At 44.1% G+C, this 25,522-nt stretch overlaps 1 protein-coding gene across 1 annotated transcript in view; it reads right to left on the reverse strand.

Moving 5' to 3' along the window:
- The window catches only part of T265_05897 (hypothetical protein), a gene marked incomplete at both ends in the record, with an annotated part of 69,067 nt that extends 44,199 nt beyond the window's left edge, over positions 1 to 24,868 (reverse strand). Inside the window, 4 exons of the mRNA XM_009171026.1 lie at positions 2,659 to 2,845; positions 4,302 to 4,419; positions 11,417 to 11,721; positions 24,761 to 24,868. Of these exons, the coding sequence (XP_009169290.1) occupies positions 2,659 to 2,845; positions 4,302 to 4,419; positions 11,417 to 11,721; positions 24,761 to 24,868 (718 nt within the window). The remainder of the gene's footprint in view (positions 1 to 2,658; positions 2,846 to 4,301; positions 4,420 to 11,416; positions 11,722 to 24,760) is intronic.
- Between the last annotated feature and the right edge of the window lie 654 nt (positions 24,869 to 25,522).

Genomic DNA, 25,522 nt, shown 5'->3' on the forward strand with positions numbered 1-25,522 from the left:
TTAGACCGGATTTGCACGATAGATGGATAACAGTTCAATAACACAACAAAAAGAGAGTTACCCCGTACTTGTCAAGAACAGTTCTTCCCTGGATGGAAAGCCCATTTGATGAGATTGACTCGTTTGATTTCAAAGATCATGTCCGGGGAACATGTAGGTTGGGAATCGCTTTGGGGCACGTTAGTTTTACAGGGTTGTATTCGCCAATGAAGAAGGTAACCTGATTCATGATGCAGTGGTCTTCAGAGTTAAGTGACCTAGATCGACCCACCGTTTAGTCGGCGCGCGAAGTTGTTTGCGGTCGAGTGGCATGTGTTCGCTCTGAATTTTTTCCGCTTTCAAAGTACCAGCTTCACCACCAAACATCTGCTTTCTAATTGCCTCGCCACGAAATTGTTGATAACATCCGTCACCAGCAACGCATCAGAGGCATCGATGTTCAAAAACCTGAAGGCGCATTATTACATCGTCTGTCCGCAAAGACCGTGCTTCATAATCATAAAACAATAGAACCCTTACTGTGGCCCGGTACCTGCACACTTTAATACAAGTGATGTGCCTTTTCGAGGCCAAAAGTGACACACATGAACAGACGTGATTCGCGCCTTTAGGATTCATTCACTGACTTTATCAGACACCCATCGGAGCTCCAAAAACTACCGAGATATCTAAAATTCTCTGTAACCTCCTGTGATTCTCTCTGAATTGTAAGGGTTATGTTCAGAGACTGTAGGTTCTCAAGCAGGACTTTGCACGTTGAAGGTGCATGGCGCATGTCGAAAGATGGCATCAAGGTGGGCTTGTGCTTTGGTCTTCATAGATAAGGGCGATGTCATCTGCGTATTCCGGATCGACAAGGCTTTCACCAGCAATAATCTGAACTCCGGAGTTTTGAAGGCCTTCCAGCGTTCTCCCATTATTTCATCAGTGATGAAGACAAACGATAATGGAGAGAGTGGGCATCCTTATCGAGCACCACTTTTCTAGAGAAGCTTTTGTAGAGCTCTCCATACACTCTCATCCGCCCAGAAGTATGTGAATATAGGGGTCGGACTGACTACAAACATCCAGGCCATACCTTGTTTATTAGGAGAACCGGCTCCGAACGTAACAGGACTACACAACAGTCAATAACCGTTTTCTCTGAGGCAGACTAAATTGGTTGGTATTCCCTTTCCCTTGACAGAAAAGTTCTATTTTTAGTATAACCTTTTGGCCCGCCTAGAGCAGCCCGTTTTCGGCTGCACATGACGCGCCTGTACGCGTCAGTGTTCAATAGATCAGCTGATTCGCACGTTCATTGGCTATTCTGGCATGGCCTAAGCTGATTGGTCTATCAAGCGACTATCCAGAATCACGTTCACGGTATTAAGAAGGCACTAGGAAAACTGTGATCCACAACACTGTTGAGCATGTGTAGTTAACAGCACTGGGAGATCGACAGAATCAAACGCACTTTTAAAATCAAGGAGTATCAAGAATGTGGGCCATCTGTAAATTCAATTGAAGATGGACATGATAAGTTACAGATTCAGCTGGATTCCTTCAAAACAAATTCCTGTGCACCTTAGTGTATTTCGCAACGATAGATGAACTGATAACAATCCATAGGTTGCGCTGGCTTGGCCACGTGCTCCGTATGCCAGTCGATCGACTTCCTTTTTACAGGACCCCGCAAAGGGTGGAAACGAGCCAGGGGAGGTCAAAAAGCGCCTGGGCAGCGAAGTGTGAGAGCAATTACCAGCAAACTCAGTTGCTCCGGCTTCTTGCCGTCCCCCTGGATGGGGACATCGAGGCAGGACATATCGATGATTAGAGACATTGTCATACATGGCATAGTCGCCCTCACTGGGGCTCGGTCCTCGAAGCTATTGCCTTCGATGCACAGCTCCCCTCCCAACCCCCCACTTAAAAGTCCACTGACAGCGCTGTATTTACGCACCAATTTACCAGCACTCACCTTCAATGCGCAGCCGCTTACCCCACCTTCCTAATTCATCGGTGGGCGAAACTGTGGCAGCCACAACTACTGTACGACAATTACGCGGTTCTGACAGCTGATATTGACTATTTCACAAATATTGCAGTTTTTTTACGGAGAACGACATTCATATTACTTGATGGGAATTCGAGAAAGCCGCCCCAGTGGCGCGTCAAGTTATCCGCCATATTTTCTGTCTCAATTAATGTTGGGTGGCTATGTAAACAGCAGCCGTCATTGTTACAGCCTAGGTCAACCTTTAGGGGGCGAGATCGCTCATTGGTTAGAGTGTGAATTTACTGACCGGAAGGTCCGTGGTTCGAACCGGACCTCTGCATCGTGACTTCTCCTGTTTAGGGTTGGACATTCTGGCAGTATCCCAGCCCTTGTGTTTCCTGCGGATGGCGTGACAGCTAGGCACCCAAAGGGGCTACAGCTACTACTATTACTACTTATTACTTATTTCAAAAACAAAAAAGTGAAAAATCTGAACGATGCTGGGTATGTGATTGCTACCTATTTAAATTTGAATGCATGTGGCAATTTGCAAAGCCCAACAGTTGGGGGAACCACATTTAGACTCGGTTAGAAAAGGTCGCACAAGATCCAAAGATCTCACCAATCTTATACATCGAAACAAGAAATTACCAGACTTTATTTTGTAACGTAGTTAGTACCTTCAGCTGGAGCTTGGTCTGGTCGATAAAAATGGAATGCCAACGCCAACAAATTAGCCATTGCCAGTCCACGAAGAAAGCGATCTGCGGACTCGTCCAGAGAATCTGGGGTCATCGTCACGGGATCAGAGGATACTGAGCCAGCAGTGGAATCCAACAGATGAGAGGCCAGCCACTTTGAACAATCCTTTGGTGAAAAGTAAATCGTAGAAGAGCAGTTGATGAAGAAACCATTCATTATCGAGCACATTTAATCATTCAATCGCTACGTGTCATATCGGTTTGCGCAGATAGGACAGAAACAGGTCGGATAAGCACCTGTCTTCTTTGGGAAGGGATTCAACTTATCAGAGGATTTCTTGTGATACAGTGACGAGCCAAAACCGCTGGATAACCCACTACTGGTTTCGTTTTTAAAGGTTCATCAGTGGCAAATGCAATCCAGGTGAGTCTTTCGCAAAACCTAATTGGTTTGCAAATGAGTGCATACTCGATAATTTCGTGCAATTTGGGTTCAAGCAGAACATAAGGTTGACGGAAACTCGGGGACTGCGCCTCAAGAAGGACGAAACCGGTCGTGGGCTGTCAACGAATTTTCAGCAACCTTATGAGTAGTGCGTTAGGAATATACATGTAGCGCGATATCTCAACTGAAACATGAGGCGGCCTGGTACAGCACATTCAGTTGCCTGGAACATCACAGAGAGATTCAGCTGGGTTTCAGGTGAGTCTTTCGCAAGACCAAATTAGTTTGAAATCTACCTCATTTCTAACGTATGCGCCATACTGTGCCTGACCGACGTTAGGCACTACTTTTCAAATTCATTCGTCCGTTTGCAACTGGGTGCATAATTTCACCTACAAACTATCGAATTTGAAGCAAAGTTTGATCAAAGTTTTGTGACCACATCCGCCCGATGGGTTACAGAAAGGACGAAAGCGGATGCTAGCTTGTTGGGAGTTTCTATCAACTGTCTAGACAGTTCCTGAGATATATCGAATATCTTTCTAAGTGAAACGTCAGGTGGCCTTATGTGACACACTTGGTTGGTAGACATGGTAACAGAGAGATTCTCCTTAGATTGATTTGAGTTTCCGGTCAACACCAATTTGGTTTTTCAATGACCGCTTTCGTTCGAATTCCCTTACTTCCCGATCCTGTTGGTGCCAGCGGGAGATCTTTTGTTTATGACATTTCTCAGATGGATTTTCCGCGTGGAGACCGTCTCGTGTTTCAGACAACAAGCTTATGGGCATCCCCATTAAAATGTGTCAGCGCTTGTTTCCTGAAATGGTGGAAGTATTCTAGATGTATCCCATGGTTACATCTTGGTTCTCATGAGACGCCACTAAGAAGAACTTGGTTGAAAGGATGGCAGATAAATACTTTCATATTCCGAGAGCACAGCCCATTTGACACGCGGAATTTGTCACAGACCTCAAAAGATATGTGACCGACGTTTCCTTCGGACAACCGTGTGAGAATGAATATCTTTGGAGCCTCAAGTAGAACATGAGGTTGACGAAAACTCGACGACTGCGCCTACCTGATGAGCCCCAAAAAGGACGAAACCGGTGGGCGGGCTATAGAAGAGTTTTCAGCAACCTTGTGAGTAGTTTCGTTTATCCTTGGAAGTACTTACCATGATCCCCAGGAGACTGACAGTCCGTGCGGCGACAACAACGAGCCAGAATAGGGCACCGTCCGCCCCGTGGAGCAGGTGTAATGATGGGGAATCGACCTTGCGACCAATGACAGTGCTGATGAAAGGACAAAAGCGGAATTATTCTCGGGTTCGATAGAGTACAGTGCAGGCATTCGTAAGAAATATGCCTGAAAGACTTCAAAAGTGTGACAGTTGACTGAAGACAGCAATTGGATACAGGAAACAAAAGGGCGTCAGGGAGGCCGTCGCCGAGGGGGACACCTTCAGCTCGCCTGTCTTTTCAGTTCAACAAACATTTTCGGCCAGTGAGAGGTCAATTGTCAGCAAGATTAACGGTTTATAAATTAATCTTCCACAAAAAATGTGCAGTCAAGAAGCTTCGTTAGACAGTAAATGCCACATCACCTTTATAACTATTCCATCCTACTTCGGAGTTTATTAAAGGACAGGCAACACACTTTGTTTGTTTGTTTACTCAAACTAAACTTCGTCTGTCCAAGATTCTTGCAATTCTATGAGATGACTGACGGACCCTGATTCTTATCAAACTTTTGCAGGATAATGCTGAATAATTTGAGCCTCCTGTGCCAAAAAAATCCGACTGACAGGCGAAGTAAATATTTTGAGGACTTCTTCTCTGATTTTCAGGCTTCACTCTGGCTCTGCGTTGTCAGTTTCACTCACCAATCAGCAACAGGGTCTAGCTTAGTCGCTGATGACCATGTGAGCTTCTTGGATCACCAAACATTTCATCGCCTTGATTACTCAAGTCGTGTATCTCTCCTTGCGCTGTCGTTCCTCCCTAATTCCTAAGCCTGGATGCTCACTCACTGAAAACCACGACCCCTTCTGGTGGTGTTGGATTTTCGAATTTCGTTAGGCGTCTTCGTCTTGTGGAAGACAGCGTCCTTTTAATGTGTTGTGCTGAAGCCCTGCAGCTAACAATTCAGTTTTCCAGTTGAAATTTCCGCCTTTCAGTGAAGCTCATCTAGGATGTGAAACTGAGAATTAATACGCGGCTTCTCTACCCTTATCGGGAATCTTTCGCAGTGCACGTCTCACGAAACTCCAGTGGGAGTCTTCAAACCAACGTCCTTCCGGCAAGTGGTTAAACTCCTATTTGTTTGGCCACGAGTTGTTAAACTGTAGTGTGATTAGCACTCACTTAGATAGGACATAGTGTCGGTCATTCTCCAACCACAGACATCACGTGGTCACATGTATTGATCAGCTCCTCGAGCGACGACTTATCAGATGGAAGTTTCACTCAAACTGTGAAGTTACTTTGCTTCTGAGTTTTACCAGATGCGTACCAAAGACTGCGACAACTTTGTAGTGCTTCTAGGCTTCTCAAACAGCACGAAATTTCACAGGACAGTTATAAAAATAGCAAAAGATATTGACCAGGGCTTCTTTTTGTCTTTTAAAAAATCCCAGTAACGTCAGTATTATGCGTTATTCATTTTTAAATGTCTTTGTGTCCTGGAACGTCCACCATATAAGCTACCGTGGCTCCCCCGGTTTACTTTATTGATTCCTCTCTGAACAGAGGTATTTCAATAATTCAGTGTGATTTTTCTCGACTTTGGCGTGTCTTATTTGAAAGAAGTAAACACTTTTAACTAAGTTTAACTTACCTGGGTTCCCTATGCCTGCATTTGGTTGACCTAATGGTTGCCCTTTTTTCTCGTTCAGAGTACACGAAGATTAGACGGTAATGTTCTTTTGTAGTGTCTGTAATCCGTTGTCACATTTACCATTCTTCCTGAACTTGAACCACACTTTGTAACTGTCGTTCACATTGTATCATGACGTTTGTTTTAATGTTACGAATACACAATTTTCCGGCGCGACCTGCTGACTTCTTGCTGAACGACTGTATTTACGCCCGTTGAACTGTTTGTTGACTGTTGAACCAGTGGGACTAAATCTCTGTGTTTGTGTCAACTGTTAAACGTCACAATAAATCCCTGCTACTGAACCTACGCATTCGTGAGTCCCCATTTGACTACTCATTCCTTTCCTATTGTGATTTTTGTGATTTTGCATTGGTTACTTTTGCTTGTTAATTTATCCGAACACGCTGATTAGGTCCTAGTCCGCTACACTTTCCAACTCCTACAAGCCGCAGCTTATCATTCGCGCGTTACACTCATGGTCTTTGCGTGGATTACTAAGCTGAAAAATTAATCCTGTTCGCGACCTACTTTTCGCACCAGCGTTTATTCGTTCACCCACTTTGAGGCTTTCTTCACTCTCCATCTGTTCCAAAGTAAACCTACAACTTCGACACATACACTCACTCATTTGCAAATAAATTTGCTTTTCACGGGAGACTCAATTGAATCCCTCGTCTATGGTGTCCAGCTGAATGTGCTGCACACAGGCCGCCTCATGTTTCAGTTAGTACGATATTCGAAATATCGCAGAATATTTTCATAAAGGAAACTACTCACAAGGTTGCTGAAAACTCGTCGACAACCTATGACCGGTTTCGCCCTTCTTGGGTCTCACCAGGTAGGCGCAGTTCCCGATATTCCGCCAACATTATGTTCTACTTGAACCCAAATTGGACTGCTTTCGAGAAATACACTCATTTGCAAATCAATTTAGTTTTCACAGGAAACTCAAGTGAATCTCTCGTTCGCGTTTGGTCCAATGCGGGTTCAAGTAGAACTCTGTAGTGGAACCTGATGAGCCCAAGAAGGGCAAAACCGGTCGTGGGCAGTTGAAGGGTTTTCAGTAACCTTATGAATAGTTTTTTTACAAATTATTCGAAAACGTAAGACTGACGTCTTAAATTGAATGTGTTGTCCCCTTTTTTGCAAAAGAACTTGCAACACAGCCTCCCATGTGTGAGCATACTCACTCCGCGATTCATACTAAATCTCAGTTTGAGTGATGAAACTTCCTTCAGAAGATGGCCAGGCCTTTTCAGTTTTTATCATGTTATATTTACATTCAATGTATTTAGTCCCCATATTTCACCACCCATTTCCAGGACTATTTAGGAAAAGCATACGTCCGTTTAAGAGTGGCTTGACAGTAGACGGGTACTCGCCAGGGTAGACTCAAAATTGTCCCAGCCTCTCACGTCCAGTTTCACTCTCCTATAGTGGATGAGATTCCCCACCATTGTTATGTAAGCTTCTAATCAGCAAGTTTTTTCATTCAAACTAGAAATGTCTCCAGACGAGTCCTTCCACTTGGCTGATCTTATTTGTGTTTCTGCTTTGCTATCACTTACCGAAATTTTGAAACATATTTGTTTACTGATCTGTCTAGTGGTTAGAGAGCGGATTTACTGACCGGAAGTTCCGGAGTTCGAACCCGACCTCTGTCTCTCGACTTCCCGTCTAGGCTCGGGCAACCTGGCATTATTACAGTCCGTGTGCTTCCCTCGGGCGGCATGGCAGCTAGGCCTGGTTGACCCTATTTCAATATGAACCGATCTTCATCTGATAGGAATTAAAACTNTGTTTGTGTCAACTGTTAAACGTCACAATAAATCCCTGTGACATTTTTTTAGCCGTGAATAATTTTCCTACCGTGGAATATATCACTCACACGGAGCCATCTGCAGGAAATCTCGACGAGTGAATATTTTCCTCTCACAGCCAGTTACTGCATTCGGATCGGTGTAGTGGACTACTGAACCTACGCATTCGTGAGTCCCCATTTGACTACTCATTCCTTTCCTATTGTGATTTTTGTGATTTTGCATTGGTTACTTTTGCTTGTTAATTTATCCGAACACGCTGATTAGGTCCTAGTCCGCTACACTTTCCAACTCCTACAAGCCGCAGCTTATCATTCGCGCGTTACACTCATGGTCTTTGCGTGGATTACTAAGCTGAAAAATTAATCCTGTTCGCGACCTACTTTTCGCACCAGCGTTTATTCGTTCACCCACTTTGAGGCTTTCTTCACTCTCCATCTGTTCCAAAGTAAACCTACAACTTCGACACATACACTCACTCATTTGCAAATAAATTTGCTTTTCACGGGAGACTCAATTGAATCCCTCGTCTATGGTGTCCAGCTGAATGTGCTGCACACAGGCCGCCTCATGTTTCAGTTAGTACGATATTCGAAATATCGCAGAATATTTTCATAAAGGAAACTACTCACAAGGTTGCTGAAAACTCGTCGACAACCTACGACCGGTTTCGCCCTTCTTGGGTCTCACCAGGTAGGCGCAGTTCCCGATATTCCGCCAACATTATGTTCTACTTGAACCCAAATTGGACTGCTTTCGAGAAATACACTCATTTGCAAATCAATTTAGTTTTCACAGGAAACTCAAGTGAATCTCTCGTTCGCGTTTGGTCCAATGCGGGTTCAAGTAGAACTCTGTAGTGGAACCTGATGAGCCCAAGAAGGGCAAAACCGGTCGTGGGCAGTTGAAGGTTTTTCAGTAACCTTATGAATAGTTTTTTTACAAATTATTCGAAAACGTAAGATTGACGTCTTAAATTGAATGTGTTGTCCCCTTTTTTGCAAAAGAACTTGCAACACAGCCTCCCATGTGTGAGCATACTCACTCCGCGATTCATACTAAATCTCAGTTTGAGTGATGAAACTTCCTTCAGAAGATGGCCAGGCCTTTTCAGTTTTTATCATGTTATATTTACATTCAATGTATTTAGTCCCCATATTTCACCACCCATTTCCAGGACTATTTAGGAAAAGCATACGTCCGTTTAAGAGTGGCTTGACAGTAGACGGGTACTCGCCAGGGTAGACTCAAAATTGTCCCAGCCCCTCACGTCCAGTTTCACTCTCCTATAGTGGATGAGATTCCCCACCATTGTTATGTAAGCTTCTAATCAGCAAGTTTTTTCATTCAAACTAGAAATGTCTCCAGACGAGTCCTTCCACTTGGCTGATCTTATTTGTGTTTCTGCTTTGCTATCACTTACCGAAATTTTGAAACATATTTGTTTACTGATCTGTCTAGTGGTTAGAGAGCGGATTTACTGACCGGAAGTTCCGGAGTTCGAACCGACCTCTGTCCTCTCGACTTCCCGTCTAGGCTCGGGCAACCTGGCATTATTACAGTCCGTGTGCTTCCCTCGGGCGGCATGGCAGCTAGGCCTGGTTGACCCTATTTCAATATGAACCGATCTTCATCTGATAGGAATTAAAACTGGATGTACTGTAGTTAAACTAAGACAACGGGCGACAATCCATCGTACGTCAACGTTTCAGAAAGACAGCAATTTTAGATGAGATATTCGGTTTTCCTGATTCCACTTTCGCTTGAACGTTCAGGAATACTGTTCTGTAATGAGTGGATATTTAAGCGACTGTTCTAATGGTGTCCGCTGCTTTTGAGGAATTCTGGGTCATTCGCGGATTTCAAGGTCACTTTGTAAAATCCTGTCGGGGCAAGCCTGTGTTTTCAGATCTTGAAATCCCTCCTCCCCATTAGTTCCGCGAGAGCTGTAGTCTGCAAGGTGACTTTTTGGATGTCGCGTAATCACCAGACTTTGTGAGTGAGGCAGGGGCTATCCTATGGAAGATTCGTGGTTCGAATCCAAACTTGACTCCCCAGCTGTTCTCGCCAAGGTTTGGTCAGCCTGAGAGAAACGCAATCCTAACGCTTCCTTCGGCTTGAAGAGCAACTAAACACATTTATTTCCCAGATGTTTCCGTTTCACAGTGCCAAGAAGACCTAACTGTATCGGGGTAGTTTAGCATAGTTGTATTCGTGAATAAGAGATCCGTCTCCTTTGAAAAGCTTCTTCTGTTAAGGAGCTTTATTGTATAACGATAATACCGGGGCGTAACCGGTATTTGAGCTTTCCTTCTAAAGATCCCATTGTAATTAATAGTGGTATGAGAATGTTTTATAATTTCCATTCAGGATTTCACTCTGCCACGAAGCCTTTTTGAACCGAGAAGCCGAGAAGCAGTGTACAGCTGTTTCCTTGTACTTGTTAACCACCAACTGTGCGCATCTCACGGAGCTCCAGGTAGGCTCGAACCCGCGACCACTCGGCCCCTAGTTTGAACAAGCAGCCGATCAACATCAAGATTAACTCTCACTTAGAATACGCGATGAAATATTTTCTGAGTGTCAGTTAACTATACTCAAATCCCCACTGCTGTCGTTGCGACGTGTACCCAAACATTAACCGTGCCATATCAGCACAAACATTTTGACTTAAAATTGCTCCACTCGGTGCCAAGATATAGACGTAATACACTACTCATAAGGTTGCTGAAAACACTTCGACAGCCCACGACCGGCTACGCCTTTCTTGGGGTCCATCAGATAGGCACAGCTATCGAGTTTCCGTCAACCTCAAGTTCTAACTGAACCCAAATCGGACAGATTTCCACAGATACACTCATTTGCATACCAGTTTGGTTTTGACGAGAGACTCACCTAGAACTTAGCTGAATTTCTCGTCTATGATGAGTATATAACCGGAATTTCGGGAGACATGGGTTTCAGTGAAACATGAGATTGACGGAAACTCGGGGACTTTGCCTACCTGATGAAAACCCAAGGGGTGACACAGGTCGAAGGCTGTCGAATAGTCTTCAGCGACCTTGCGAGTAGTGTATTACCTCTATGAAATATATCGCGATATCTGGAATATCGTACTAAATGAAACATGAGGCGGCCTTACGCAGCACATTCAGCTGAGTAGGATCAACGTAAACAGCTTGATTCCAGGTGAGTCCTTCGTCAAAGCCATATTGGTGTGCAGGTGAGTGTAAAAGCCGGTTACAAGGTCTTCTATCCTAGGCCCGACTATTTACGCTAAAGAGCGATCGTAAACCACAGATTTAGCTCTAGATGACAGCCCCTCGTGCCGGAGGTTTAAGGGAGATCGCCGTTTTGAGACTTTTATGAGGCACGCACTGCTGACGAATCCAAATCGGGATGAAACACCCGTACACTACTTTCCAGCTTTTTACCGCAGACCGGCTTCATTTACAGGACCAAATCTCCATTAGCAATCTCCCTTCGTTTGGTCGACGTCACTCAATACCTTTTCCACTAAATCGTTTTGGTCGATATACAAGCTGACGGGTCCAACTAGAGGAGCGCAAGGCAACATTTTGAAAAGACTCACCTTAATGAACTGCAGAGACTTTGTTGAGTAACCACTTGTGACAGATAAATGCGCTGTAAAACTTCTGCAGTGGCGACGTGTCCGGCCAACCATATCAGATTGTAAAATAGGGCTTCCTTGTTTGTACCTCCCGGGACACGCATGAGATCGGTGGCAGTAACCGGGCGTGTGTGTAAGCCTTGGTCACATTCCGTCCCTCCTCCGGTCATACGTTTGGACTGTCGCGTCGCCTGATCATCCAAAATGGACGGATCTAACATGACCTTTCGGCCGTCGGACAAAAACGCCAGTTCATCCAGCAGCGTCTGAAACTCTACGTGGATTTCGAAATGGACGGAAAGTGTCAGGAATGTACTTTTAGAATGGGTCAGAAAGACTGTCAGAACTTTTTAATCAGACCTTTAATGCGAAGAAAAAGAGGCTAGGCCTTCAAAAGCCTCTGTGCCCAAAAAATCTGAGCTACTGTCCAAAAAACGTGAAATTTTCGAGCGAGACAAGTAAATCCTGTGTGATTAGTCCCCGAGGCGCCCCTTTCTTGCGTTAGTTCACTAGCGTCGCAAGACGCCTGAACTACTTCGAACTTCGTTTACATAAATTGGTGAGCCAATCGCTTTATGGTTATAACTTCACTATGGCTATTCATGGCAAAAAACCTATCACTCTTTATTTTGAAATGGTTTGCAAAATTATTCATGCGAACGGGGCTAGCTTATGAACTAACATGTGTGATTTCAGTATAGAGGTCAGGTAAAATGGACTGCAGAACAGCGGTTCTCCGGCATGAGTGGCTACAAAAATGTGTCGGGGTATTTTGATACCGGTGAAAGGAAGGAATCCCTTTGCCGCGGAGTTACGCACTAAAAAACACCAACTAAACAGTTAAAGACTACTGGACAGGAAAGCAAGACTCTCATATGCATCGGATTTATAAAAACTGCATATCCGTCTTTTTATTGAACGCGCTTTCCTGAACGTTCCTGAATATTCATTGAATATCACTCAGTTGTAAACAAATGCTGCAAAGCAGTTCCATAAATTCGGTAATAAACCCCACCTTCCACTAGATCAAGCCGGAAAACCACGTCCTACTCGCATGCCTCAACAGTAGCGTTCACCTTTACGCTAGTGGCTGTATGAATATTTTCCGATCAATTATTTACTTAACTGATGTGTTTAAGTGAACGGTACACATGGGGCCGACTAGTACTCATTCACGGTTGCGATTTTTCGTGGCACCGGTGTAATGTGCTATTACATGTCTTCACGCGCTGCACCTCTTTCAGCAATTCAGTAGTATTTTAAAGCCGGAAGAGCTGCGAGGAATAGGAGGTCAAGCCGATCGTCACCGTGTAGCTTATAAGCCGCTGATGGACATCAAAACTGCGCTGAGCTGTTTGTAAGCGCCACCGCCAATAGCAACAGATATGTGAGAACATCAGAGCGAAATGTCTTACAGTCATGTGGTTCCACTTAGATGAAGCTTTGAAATAAAAGAAAGAAGAATTGGAAACGAAAGGGACCAAGATGTAGGAGGTGGCCAAATCCTCAAAAAGCCCATTCATAATATTACGGCGTTAATGATATTGGCTGGCTATCATACAACTCATCATCTTCAGTCGGACCTTGGCAGCGTCACAGGAACTCAATACAGAAAGCTCAGGACATCAGTGGCATGTCAAAAGCATACTCTGCATATTACTTGGTTTGTGTGACTATACAGTTTGCTTGAAGTCCCCCTGTACAGTTCCCCACGCTGTAAATGGGGGGAGTTGATTTAACCAGAAATGGGACAAAATCTGAGCTAAAAACTACAACAAACTTGTAGGAGCAATTTCCGGACATCTAATCTCTACTTGGAATACAAGTGTATCAAAGGAAATTAGAGTGGTTCAAAAAACGTTCGAGAAATACACTCATTTGCAAATCAATTTGGTTTTCACAAGAGACTAGTCTGAATCTCTTGTTTAGTCCCATTCAGGTTCAAGTATAACATAAGGTTGACACGAAATCGAGGACTGTGCCTACTTGATAAGCCCCAAGAAGGGCAAAATCGGTCGTGGGTTGTCGAAGGGTTTTCAGCGAACTTGTGAGCAGTTTCCTCCATGAAAATATACTGCGATATCTCGAATATCGTGCCAACTGAATCGTGAAGTGGCCTGTGTGCAGCACATTCAGTTGTAGAACAGCATAAACGAGCGATTCATTTGAGTCCCTCTTAAAAACCAAATTGATTTGCAAATGAGTGTATTTCTCGAACGTTTTCTGAACCACTCTAATTTCCTTTGATACACTTGTATTCCAAGTAGAGATTAGATGTCCGGAAATTGCTCCTACAAGTTTGTTGTAAAGGGCGAAACCGGCCGTGGGCTGTCGAAGAGTTTTCAGCAACCCTGAGAGTAGTTTCCTTTTTGAACATTGCTTCTTTATTCCTGGTCTATGGTTGGATTTGGGACAATGTGGACACCCAAGCCCTGAATTCTGCGTTAAAATGTGACAACGTCCCTGCCTAAGGCGTTTAGATGCGCTACCCGCTATTGATTACAGCGGACTCGAGTGAATTCAAGTATGCGCAGCAGCCTTGAGTCCTCTGTCATCAAACATCCGTCTCGGCAGCTGTGGATCAAAGATACCACTGAAGCACGCTGGACCTAGATGCGACATCCTAAAAGTAAAACCACTTTTACCTATTTTTGGAACCATCAGTCATGATAACCTTCAGAGAGTTGGCCCCAACATAGCCTTTTCGAGACTTCTAACCCGCCGGTACAGTCAGTTGAGAAATTTTCATAAGTTTCTTGCGTGAGAAAAGTGTGCAAAGATGTTGCCTGGATTAAACCGGATAAAGCAGTAAATCCGGTCGTTTAGGGCTGGAAAGTATATCAAATGGCCGTGTAGCACCTGCGTTGTGGATGGCTTTTGCAGTCTACTGTTACTCTGTATTTAGGTGCAAGTTATAAAAGATGGGAAGCAAGTTTGGCAAGCTGCGGCATACTTTTTGCAGGATGGAGTGTCCCAAGCTTTCATTGGCGGTTATGCTGATATTGACTTTAACAGTACGTGGGCAGATATCTATGAGCAATAGATCAAAGAGATGGAATACATCGAACGGAGATCGTGTGCTGAGTCCAAACCGATTGGAAGGAAATTCCGCCCTATTTTCCAAAGTGGTGGTTTCAATAACATGGTGGAATTCTGCGCGGGCCTTAGGGAATCTACACATTTGTGCATTTTGGCTCTGGGTAAAAAGTTATTAATTCTGATGTTGAGAGATCAACCTTATATCGATCAAAGGCCACAAATATGCCGCGGAAATGAGGTTGAGAAACGGGCGGTTGGCGTGGTGTACTGCAGGGTCCACGAGCTTGTTCGATGGCTTCACATAGTGGGTGCTTAGTAACCGTTCTTGGGCAACCGGTGGGAGGTCAAATCTTGCCTAGCAACTAGTCATACAAAGGAGCAAATACTGGCCAAAATACAACCTAGACAGAGTTTATGTCGCTGCACGGAAGTATCAACCAAAACTTAGCCAATGAGGAGAACTGCTTGTAAAATGGCAACATTTATGAGGAAGCTTCTCAAAAGTGCTCCAGACTACAGTGGAATGACTAAAGCTGAATACTTTCCGTTTTATGTTAGTCCATGAAGCTGTGAATTTGACACTTGTGTTACTTTGCTTCTAGTTCAATTGCTTTTGGATAGACCATCACTTCAATGTGTTTTTCACTTCTTATTGTTGTAGGCAAACACTGGCACACACTCATGGGGTCAGCTAATCGGATGCAGTGCATGACGCTTGCCAAGAGCCGTAACTTAAGGCTAGGCATCTCTTTTTGGAACAGTAATGTGGGACGATGCGAGCTCCTTTATCTGAGCTCAGGCGAAAAGGGAGATTTCTTGTGAATGTCTGGTCCTTAGATAAATGCCACAATGCTTAGCGCCAAAAGACAACAGCAATTATACAGGTGCAGGTGAGTGCGCCAAATCAGAGCATGAGAAACCAGATGTTGGGACTACTATAGGTTTTGTCTCCAACCCACAAAGTCCCCATAAATTGTTTGCTTACAAAAAATTGCCCGTCGCCATAGCTTCAAAATTTATCCCACCTTTAGTGTTAAAATATGAACCATCACCGGTTCGTCACCAAAATAAACCTTGCTACTGAGGGATCTTTCAGCCATGAGGTCGCACTTTGCGGGTGGTAAGTGCCTAAAATCCGAACCGCATGGCCCCAGAGGCTCGTGAAGCAGTAGGAAAAACAGCCGCAAAATCAGAAACCCGTGTTTTCTCATAAAGAGAACTCAAGTGGTCACAAAATGGACTCGCTCACGGACGGACTTGCATCACAAGCATGCTGGTAAAGAAACGAACCTGAGTCACTGTCCGGGACGTCTACGGGCAATCTATGCAGTATTTATGTGTTTAGTGCTGGCGATGCTGCGCTAAGCGAAGCTCAGATAACAGGATCACCACAAAATATGAGGTCACGACTTAAAACGAACGGTTCTCATTCTACACTGTATACATACACTTTCAGTCAATCCGTCTCACCAGAAAGTTGGATGTTTTCTGATGACTTTAAGCTCTTGAAGGTAGGTGGAAGCAAAAGGAGTTATAGGCCCACCTAAATAAGCTAGCGCAGTGATGTAAAAGATTCCAACCGTCGGTCGAGACTAACAGTTATTCAGTGGTGATGATTAGTCGAGAGGGTGAGATGGCAACGCAAAGCTTAGGATACAAGCCCGTAGCTTGAATGCAGGTCTGGGTTGCTACACGAAGCAACCCTAAGACTGACATTTGGCCGGCGCTGACATGAGCCAAGAGTCTCAAGGTTATTCGGATGTTAAAGAAGAGCTTCTGAGTACGAGCTCCAATGCTCGAAGGAATGGCAAACGCAACGCTCATTTAAATGGTTATTCAGCAACAGCAACTGGCTCAATATCCCTGCCCCAATAACGGAACACAAGTTTTAAAAAAATATGGCCTTGGAACGTCAGTTTTACGTTTTTATAATAAAAAGGGAATTATACGAGAAGGGGTGCCAAACGCTGAATCAGGCTAGCTAAAGCAAATGGGATGCTTACAATCTCTACACCTTTTAATGGGGTAACAGCCTCTGATCAGATAACTACAAAACAATCAATATGTCTCATATTTCATGCATGTTCGTGCAAATATTGCAGGAGATGTGACTGATTAAAGGTGTTATGACAGTGGCTTACCAATTAACTGAAAGTATAGGTTTCTAGTAATAGCTACCAGCTTGTTGAAAGTAGTGCCTAACGAGCCGGAGGTAGCAGACTCTATGCCCACATCTCTGAGGCCCCTGGAAAATTCACAGTAGTGTTTTTCATTAACTAAACAACGGAACAGTTGCAGTACGAGCTGTCTGAATGCTGTTTACAATGACGTTTTGCGAATCCAGTCCTGTGCTCTAGATTGATAAGTTCAGACATGAAAAACCATTCCTCTGCAACAGAATTGACCAACACAATTTATATTCAGAAATATGGTGTTCTACTTGTAGCACCGAGTAAAACATGCTGACTTAAAATGATCTCACTCTCTTTGTCAACAATAAAAGATTTCCCACCTAACCCCAGAAACGCAGAACGGTCCATATAAGACATCAAAGTATCTATTATTTCCACCTTGTGGCCACAACTATCATGTGCTTTGTACTAAAAAACGACCTAGGATTACGCAAGCCTGGCGGAATGAAATCGTTGTAGATGATCGATTAGACTGCAAAAGAGAAATTTTCCCAGCATTCGCAACTCGAACTTGGGTTTACTCGGACAAACAGGGTAAAGTGAACAAATACGTGGGACACTTCCCTATAAAGTAGGGCCTGTCTAACACAAACAATCAAAGGACGTATTGGAACACACTTCGAGGATATACTGAGACATCAAACTCTGGGTTGCCGTTTCCATAATGTTTACAGTCAACCACGGATGTAGTCGACTGGAAGATATGGTAAACGTTTCCTATCGCAGTCTTACTAACCAAACAAAATTCGGTGGACCTAGTCTAAGTTAATGCTGCAGTTTTAGCATTCTGCCCGGGATAATGACCATGAGAAAGCGAGCACATAACAAATTCCTCCACCATCTTTATATAAGTTACGAAGCTTCTTGCATTAGACCCGAAAAAGAGGGCTCAAAGCAGCGGCAAACATCTAAAATATAACCTATACGTGCGGAAAGTGATATTCCATATTGGGGGTCAGAAGGCCCAGTGGTTGGAGTACGAATTTACTGGCTGTAAGTGGTCCAAACCCGACCTCTCTCTTTCGACTTTCCCTGTATAGGCTTGAGCAACTTGGCAGTATCCCGGCTCTTGTGCTTTCTCCTGGTGGCATGGTGATTAGACTCCGAAAGGGTACCACAGCTAAACGCTTCCGAATTGCTTTTGGTTGATTAGTTTCAATAAGGGCTAATTTACTGAATGCATAAAAATAATATGGAGTGAGCTTGGATGAGGATTGCGTGACTATTTCTGGGTGATTGACAGAAGCACCGTAAAGGGCTCAGTTTATTTTCGAAAACAGACTAATTTTAACTTATTTCCACGTGGCTGAGTGTAGTCAATTTGTTTAGACCTCTGTTGAACGATATAACAGTTGTCAACTCAATGAAGGAATTCAAAAGTATATTGAGTGATATCCCTTGAGGAGGACCAATGAAGGCGATCACCTTTACCGCACTTTACATCCAAACGTTTTCACAGCCCTCAGCAAAGAATCATTGCCACATGATTAGCATAAAAGCAGAGAAGCTTAAAGGGGACTAGCATTGGCCTCCTCTGACAGGCAAATCACCAGCCGGTTCCTTAAATTTGAACCAATTCAGTCATATTTCCAGTCTTCTACAAGTCTTGCATTTTCTAAAGCACTGCGTCATCAAGTCTGACCTGCCAATTAGCCAGGGTCCCTCTTCTGCCAGCGTGACCACGACAGTGGTCAGTGATTATGTTCCCTGGCCAGGATAGTTTGCTCAACTGTTTCTAGGAGTGTTACCGCACATGGTTGCTTTACATTAAGTGTGAGGAAGAAGCACACGAAGTTTTGCCGAATTTTGACCACTACCTTAAGTCTTGTGTCCATACGATGGGTTTTCACATATTGTCTGTTAGGATCTGCCAACATCGGGTAAATTGACTTTACCATCCTGGAGCTTGTTTTACACACTCGACATCCTTTTGGGCCGGGAGTTATCGCTTCTGCAGCTGGTAGTGGTGACCTCTGGTATGACACATTCTGGCAGGCGGGAAGTGATCAACAAAAGTTGGTAATTTTTGGCAACCGACCACATGTGTCCTTCAGTACACCACTGCCTACATATCTGAAATCTACGCAAAACCTTTTCCTAAGCCTAAAGGGAAGCTAGATAGCTGTTTTCTGAATTCCGCTTGGTTTCTCAAAATTTGCCTTCAACATCTGAAAGTTGGCCAGCAGTCTGTATTCCAGCGGAGAATAAACAGGCATGCTACTAAATATAGATAAATAGATAAATAAATACGAGAGTGGATCTTGTAAGGCTAACAGAAAGTAGATTAGTGGAACACTATGCATTAATATTGTTCACTTGATGACATGGAATTACGTCAGCATCTGTTTTTCGTGGTCTCTCCACGAACCTTCTCAGAAACACGATCAGCTATATGTCTCATCGTCTACTATGCAAACGAAAAATTTTCAAGACACTTCACGTGATATAACAACAAATTTGAAACGGTCACCGCAGCACTGTTGTCAAGACAGTCGTGATTCAGGGAGCGGCAGAAAGTTTTCAAGCAGCCACCAGAACCATACTTTCTGGAAACCGTACGGTTTTGAATATCACTATTACCACTACTTCCCGATTTTTCATTTTTGTGACTTATGAGGAGTTCGTGAAAGGCTCTGAAGGATTTTAATAATAAAAAGAAACTTAATTTGGTTTATATGCACTGCAATAGCGTTTTTAAGTGTTTGTTTCAATCGCTCTCGGTCTTTGCGTAAGGTGTAACGCTTTTTAAAATATAATCTCCGGTGACTTACACGGTCTCTACGCGTAAGTGATGGGAGTGGTATTGACACAAATCAGTGACACCTAAAGCGCCGTTCAGCGTGTAAATATACAGTCGAAAATGAGGTAGTTATCGTGCAGGCCAAATTTTTATGCGACGAACTAACGATAAATTGGTAATAGCGTCAGCCCACGGTTTTCAGGCATTATTTGCAGTCGCAGTATTTAAGAAAAAGTTTTATCCCAATATATACACATATATATATCACTTACCACTGACTAAATGTTCTGTCTTCAAAAGTGCTGAGACCCTTTTATAAAAGTCGAATGATGATAGACGAATCGAAATGTATCTTTCAATATTCCAAGTTCCCTGAATTTACACATCAGATATTGACGCTGATGACTTACATCTAAATTTTCCACCACTGGATGAATATGTTCTATCAGAGAGGCATTATCGGTTGCTTTGACTACTATCCAGCTCAAAACAAAGAATGATTTTTCCTGGAAAATTCTTTTCAACGACATAAAGTTACCTTCGTTATAGCGGACAGTCGATACGACATTTGGAATCCAAGGACGCCATAAATCATAAAAGCGCCAAGGTCATCCGAAGTTGCATAAGCTGCAAGGGTGCTCGTAGAATGACCAGGACATTTTTTTGGATTACTCTTTTCCTATCTCGCCCTACAGTGTCCTGGCTCAAGCTCCATCTACCGCGTGGTGAAAACTGGAGCGATGACTGAGGCATTGATGTCCCTTGCTCCTGCCGCCGGAATGTACCGTGTAAAGCGAAGTCACCTTACATGCATATCACTACTGCGTAATTATGCCAGTGTAACCAAACCTCGTACGACTTGTTCACGTTTGATACCAAGGTTGTTGCCATGTGGACACCGTTTTATGTGAAAGCGATAATTTCATCGCAACTTCACTCTCAGATAGATACCGCTCGCAGACCTGTTCCTAGGGCGCTCTTAAGTCACCTTCCTGCTTGGTTGCAACTAACCGCTCATTGGGACAAACTTGCTGAGTCAAACACGAATGCTACACCTTTGAGCCTGCCCGGCCCATGCTGTCCTCCCTGCACCAGCCGGCTTGCGTCCAGTGCGCCTCACCATCCAAGCTGACAGGCTGCATCATGTGGGGTGTTTTGTACCTTTATTTTGCTCCCACTATAACACTACGTATTTCATCAATTGTATAGTCGTTTTTGTTCGAATACGAAAAAAACTACAAAAACGCGCACTTGTACAATTTCACAGAATACAAGCGTGGCCGCGTGCTTTGGCTCTGTCTTCTGATTTCGTTCGCGCTTGCAGCGGTCACTCCCGAGTCTCATGTGCTATCTCTGGTATCAAAACATTTCAGACCAACTTTGGAATCTATTATATAATTATGAACTGTGCAGAAGAAGGCCCCTGGGCCACGGTACTTGGATTATTGTTTATTCACTGACCTGGTACAACGACGAAATATTTTAAACAGAACAACTTTTAGTGAGCCTGTTTCATCTGACCTCTTTATTTTTGTACACCCATCCTAGCGTTATTATTGTTATTTCTTTGCCATACACTCCTGGGAAACTAACCTATTGTGTAGCCAGACAACCACACATGAAAGAAGTATCCCTGCACAACTGCATCAAGCCTAATGTGCCCACTATCTTTTCACAGGGGGAATGAACATACATTCTCGGTCGTGGTAAGAGGTTTCGAGATTCCAAAATAACCATCACCACAGTCCTTAGTGGAACTTCCCAGATGGCAACCCTTTTGGCATGACCGCGGGTCACTGGCCGCCCACGTATTCCTCAACATAGACACTTGCAAACGAAGTCGTTACGCATGTATTTAGGACCTCAACTACGTACACAAAAAGAGAGGCCTTGCTCTGCGAGTTCACGTACCGCCAAACACGAAATTAGCCGCTGCAAGCTAAGAAGCAGGAAAGCAAACATTTCACACACGCATGGTCCTCGAAAGCTAAACATGCTCGCGCGTCCCCTTGAAACTTCCTGTATGGTCATTGACCGTCACTACATGGTAATCGAACAATCGAAAGCAATTCCACAATCTCCTTTCACATTATACCCGATCGGGGCTTGCACAGCAACCTATAGAATACTCCATGCCCTGTTACACACTCCTCCCTCCATAGGTCCCGTGCATACCAACGATGTTCCACTTGCTTTACATATGTAGGCCCCAGCGGCCAGTCTGTTCAGCTCTTCTTAGTGTGAGTCATTGCACTTCGAAGCTAAGAACTGTGCATACTGTTTGATCATCTACCGTCCTAAATCAGATAAATTTCCTCTAGACGGTATTTTAGAACGAACGAGCCTTGCCACCGACTGCCTGTTGGTTCCTTTTATGTTGTACAACGTGAATCCCCCTTTTTTGTTATTTTGACCTTACGCCTATATCACCCTTCTTGTTTTTAACCTAAACATAAACCATTCGTTGCCTTTGTTGTCGAATGTGTTGTTTAAGTTCACAATAGTTTCGCTACCATGTAAATACATGGCTTTGAGTCAGTGTAGCCTTTGAGATTCGTTAGGATTTATTCCTAACGGCGTATAGAAGCGGACATTGCCCACGATTTGATGTTTTTAAATTTTTACCTTATTATTGTATTGCAGATAGATAGACTTTGTAGATAAACTTCCATTTGAAAGATTTATCTTTTGGGGTCCAACAGATCGCCGGAGAAAATGTATGGTACTCAAATCTTAGAGCTCAAGTTCCTCATGGATGTCGGACGTCCCCCTGAATTGAAGCTTGGAACTTTGAATCCAATTTCACCAAAACAAGAAGCGGCGAGTTATTCGAAACCTCGTTGAACCTAGAACTTGTAAACTTTAGGAACGATAATTCGGCTAATATTGTTGATTGTGGCATTCGCATTTCTCATCCTCCTTTAGTATGTCAACATTATCCCCCTAGCCCAAACGTGACCGGTAGCGTAAGGTCCAGCAGACACGCGTAGAAAAAGGTATGTTAGAGAATGAGATACTGGGGGAATAGATCGCAATTGAGTGGAAGGAGCTAGAGATTAGACAGCGGATATTACCGTACAGCAGGCAGATGCCACTGTCCTATGAGTCTTCTGATGATGAAAGCTCGATATCCGGTGACTGTGAAAGGGGGTATTTATCCAGTGAAGAGGGGGTGGAGGAACTTGTAGCGAAGATCAACTCATAGGAGATGGAATCCACGTAGTCATCAGCTAATCGGCCTAGAAAGGGCGACGCCACTGACAATCATACCGCGGCGCATGAAATGAACGGCATACATGCTAACCACTAGGGCACAGCACAAGGGTTCCACCTACCGAAAGTAGAGATAGATAAGTTCAGCGATACTCTGACAGAATTTTGGAATTTTGTGAAGGCATTCCCTTCTTGATGACACCAATAAGTTCATCTACATTCTCCATTATTGCTGTGGAGACGCAAAGGAGATCATTGAACTTTGTACGTCCCTTTCTGGGAAAGCAGGCTATCAAAAAACCATGGATATCCTAAGGACGCTGTTCGGTAGGCCACACGACATTGCACAGTCGTTCATGAACGAACTACCGGCTGAAAGGTCTGTTGCTCTTAGAGACGTCGATGCCTTGAGAAGACTGATAAAGAAAACTGTGAAGTGTTATCTGATATGTGGAAAAATGCATTACGTGGCGGACTTGAAATACTACACCATTTTAAAGTGTGTAGTGGAACGTCCATCTGGGCGTTTGTAACAAAGTTCGACTGAGGCGGCAAAACAGATACTGCGTTCGGGGTCACAGCCAGAGTTCGATCATCTGGTATCCTTTCTTAACAGAAGTGTCCCGATTGCTTAAAATCGCTATGGCGTTATCGGCAGCTGAAGATGTGATAATCAGATTGACGAAGCAGGCTTAGAACGCCAACCTAAAAAGCCCGCATCAACGTCGTAACTACCGAAGCGAGTACGGCTTATCCTCACTGTTCCTAGATTCATAGACTTTCAGACTGTGGAGTGTTTGGCACTTTACCTTAAGTCAAGGAGCACAGTATACCGAAAGGCCTCAAATTGTGCTTCGATTACCTAGAACCTAACCATGGAGCATTTGAGTTTGGCGTCCTCACACGTTGCGGCGTCTCGAATTGCAACCAGAGACATCACCGTCTGCTTCACAACACACATCTTGTGGTGAACGAGACTACGAAAGGTGCCAACATCAACTCAGTGGTAGTTGGGGGAACCCGTGCTTCCCTGAGTTCGTAGCAGTTCGGCTTATTGTGCCAAAGAGGCCTCCACTAACTCATGCTGTGTTGCTTCCACCCTACTAACGGCAAACGTGGCAAAGCAACTTGGGATGGAAGGGGAGGCGACGCGCGTAGAACTATCATCGGTAAACGGCCCCAACATCAAGGATACCATGACAGTCAGCTTTGCCATACAGTCCTTGCATGACGGGTGTGTTGTGGACGTCGACTGTTCCTACACTATTGGGTCGCTTCCTATTACCAAGTCTTCGATTTGCTGTTGAGCAAGCGGATTCACTTTGCGGATGTTAACCCCACACGAATTCCTCGAAATAATGTCTCGATTTTGACAGGAACCAATGTTACAGAGGATCATTGGGTTATCGACTCACCTCTGAGTTCATTAAGACATCCCTACACATATCCAACGGCCTTGGGATGGGCACTTTTCAGACCAGCCTTCCTGCAGGACCTAAACGAATATGAGTGAATTGCCTGGGCACGGAACCTAGTGTTAAGGATTACATAGTGACGATGTTTGAATCGGATTTCAACAAAGGTAAGGGTAGAGATAAATCATTGTCCATAGAGAACAAAAAGATTATGAAGGACACAGAGCAGTCTGTGGGCTTGTCGCACGGTCACTATCAGTTGTCGCTGCCTTGGAAGGTTGACTGGAACAATCGACCCAGTAACCTAATTGTGGCGGAGAAAAGACCCACTTTTTGAAGGATGATGGTATTCTTAGACACTAAATCGAGACCCTAACTACTCACTAGTTTCTTCAACAGAAGGCTTGCACTTCATTCCGTCTCGTATGGTCTTCGAAAGCTAAGAACCTGGGAAGTTCCGTATAGTTTTTGACTGCACTGCGAAAGGTCATGGTGTTTTCCTCAACCAGTCCTTATTGTCCGGACCAAACCCTAAGAATGAAATCAACGGGGTTTTTTGATGAGCTTCAAACTACACGAAACTGCTTTGTCAGCAGATATTGAACAGATGTTTATACAAGTATGCTTGCCGCAGGAGAGTGGTGCAGCGTTCAGTTTTCTGTGGTACATTGGCTGCAATCTAGACAAATATTCAGACATCAATCACCTTAACATACAGCTGTTTCGAGTCACTTCGTTTTGCGCTGTCTTTGCACCGCGCAGTTGTTGATAACAACGGAGACAAAGGGACAATTTCTGGAACAAAGAAAAACATTTACGTGGGTGATTTCCTTGTATCTGTGAAATCTGTCGACATAGCTAAAAATTGGCTTGCAAACTCAGTTTGGTGTTGAACTTTAACGGGTTCCATTCACATAGGTAGGTAAGCAACAATCCGCAATTGTTGAATGTCATCCCTACAAACGAGCAAGCTTCCCAGCTAGTTGACCGCTACACTTCAGATTCGAGTTTGCACAGGACGCCAGGCCTGTACTGGTCTATGAAAACTGACTACCTTGGATTGGAGGTCAACTTGCCAACACTCCCAGGGATCAAATGAGGTATACTTCCTTGCATCGCCTCACATAAGGACTCCCTCTGTTTAGTGGCCCCATTTCTATTTCAACCCAGACGATTCTCACAGCAACTGTGTGAGAAGAGGTTTTGTTAGGGCGAACGCATTGATACGGCCATGTACACTTTACGAGACTGTTGGCAGCGGGACATGCAAAGAGTCCAGTCGTTGGAAATTCCCCGTTGCCGCCTGCCTACTGCATTTGATGTAGGTCATTCCGATCTGCATATCTTCTCGGATGCCTCAGAAGTTGGATACGGATCCGTTGTTTATTTACGCTGTGTATGCAGTTCTTGGCTCGGATGCTGTAATTTTCTGACCGGATAATCCCGTGTTGCCCCTACGGAGTCTGTA

This window comes from Opisthorchis viverrini (assembly GCF_000715545.1).
Source record: "Opisthorchis viverrini unplaced genomic scaffold opera_v5_116, whole genome shotgun sequence".
In the NCBI taxonomy this organism is placed as follows: Eukaryota; Metazoa; Platyhelminthes; class Trematoda; order Opisthorchiida; family Opisthorchiidae; genus Opisthorchis; species Opisthorchis viverrini.